This window comes from Alligator sinensis, unplaced genomic scaffold, assembly GCF_000455745.1.
Source record: "Alligator sinensis unplaced genomic scaffold, ASM45574v1 scaffold1170_1, whole genome shotgun sequence".
Classification (NCBI taxonomy): Eukaryota; Metazoa; Chordata; order Crocodylia; family Alligatoridae; genus Alligator; species Alligator sinensis.
In genome coordinates, this window is record NW_005842859.1 from 414,965 (window position 1) to 416,521 (window position 1,557).

At 71.8% G+C, this 1,557-nt stretch overlaps 1 protein-coding gene across 1 annotated transcript in view; it reads right to left on the bottom strand.

The window, feature by feature from the left end:
- Positions 1–1,557, bottom strand: part of N4BP3 (NEDD4 binding protein 3) — a gene marked incomplete at its 3' end in the record, with an annotated part of 13,757 nt that overhangs the window by 1,144 nt on the left and 11,056 nt on the right. Inside the window, exons 7-8 of the mRNA XM_025191788.1 lie at positions 1,223–1,553; positions 352–900 (exon numbers count right to left, since the gene is read on the bottom strand). Coding sequence (XP_025047573.1) covers positions 352–900; positions 1,223–1,553 — 880 coding nt within the window. The remainder of the gene's footprint in view (positions 1–351; positions 901–1,222; positions 1,554–1,557) is intronic.

Below are 1,557 nucleotides of genomic sequence, written 5' to 3' on the forward strand. Positions count from 1 at the left end.
CGTCCCCCCTCCCCCGCCCGCTGCTGGCCCCAAACCCCCTGCCGGCACGTGGCACTGGGTGCTGGCAGCCAGGGGAGGTCTGCCAGCCCAGCCCCTCCAGCAGCCCCAAGACCCCACCCCTGCCCCCATGGGTGTAAGGCTCCCGGAGCTCCTCCCAGGCCACAGGCCCCCTCTCAGCCAGCGCAGCAGGGCCGCGGCGGGCCCTTGCTACCCCCCGGCTTGGTGCAGGGCAGGGGGCGTGCTCCCTCCACCAGCGGCCCCTGCTCTGCTCCGGCTGCCAGACCCCTCGCCCAGCTGCCTGCCGGGGCAGGGACACAGCACCGCCTGCCCCGCTCCTCCACCTGCCCTCACCTGCGTGAAGGGGTCCTCGGTCTCACTGAGGCTGCGCTTCAGCTGACGCAGCTCCCCGCCCTTCTCCTGCAGTCGGTCCTCCAGCTGCTTTACCACGTCCTCCAGGGAGAACGTGAACTCGTAGGGTGGCGGCGGGTCCCCGGGGCTCTGCAGCCGGCTCAGCGTAGCTGTGCTCTTGCAGGGCAGCGGCACCGGCTCCGGTCGCAGGGGGTCCCTGGGGCCCCGCGAAGCCCTGTCCAGAGAGCCCCCAATGTGGTTGATGTGGCCCACGGAGGCGCTGAGCTGGCCCGGGGCTGGCTTGAAGCGGGGCACGTAGGAGGAGAAGTTGTGCGAGGAGCCGCAGCCGGCAGCGGAGCCCTCGTCCAGGCTGATGGCGTGCAGCAGGTGGGTGCGCAGCGGGCCAGGCTGCCCGGAGCTGCTCAGTGACAGCAGCGTGTGCAGGCTCCCGTTACTTTTGGACAGCTTCTGCCCCTTGGACGCAGACAGGCCCTGCATGGAAACCAGGCCCTTCCCTGCCACCGCTTTGAAGGCCGATGGCCGGATGCGGCACTGCAAGACAAGAGCCGGGGTCAGCCGCCTCTGGAGAGCCCCAGGGCTGTGGCCCAGCCAGAGCCCTCCCCAGGCCTCGTGGAAGGACCTCCCCGGAGACCCTTCCAACCTCTGGGTCTCAGCTTCTGCCACGCCGCAGGGATGCGGGACATGCAAGGGCAGCGCCTGCCCCCGCAGACCGGCACCCACGAGCCCCGTCCCGCTGCTCCCGACACGGGTGCATTCGAGGCACCGGGGGAAGCATTGCTGTGACCCGTGGCCATGTCCTCCCCCAGCAGACACCCGTCACCCACGGGCACTGCCCCAGCCCGGTCCGGCCCACCTTGTCGAAGCGGCCCCGCTCGGGCAGTGAGCTCTTGGAGAAGTCGGCCCCGCGGGGGCTGCGCTCGGGCGAGCGGTTCTCGCGGTCGCTCTCATAGTCCCGTTTGCAGGAGCCCCCCGGGCACTTGCGTTCGGGCCGCGCTTCACGCCGGGGGCCGTGCAGGTAGCCCAGGAGCTCGCGCTGGCTCAGGCCCTTCCGGAGCAGGCCGTCGGGCTGCCGCAGACCCCGCACGCCGCCCAGGGGTGTCCGCAGCTCCACGGGCGACAGATCCTGCCTCTCCACCAGGCTGCCCACGCTGCCCATGCCACCGGCGAGCCGAGGGGCCAGGCAGCCAC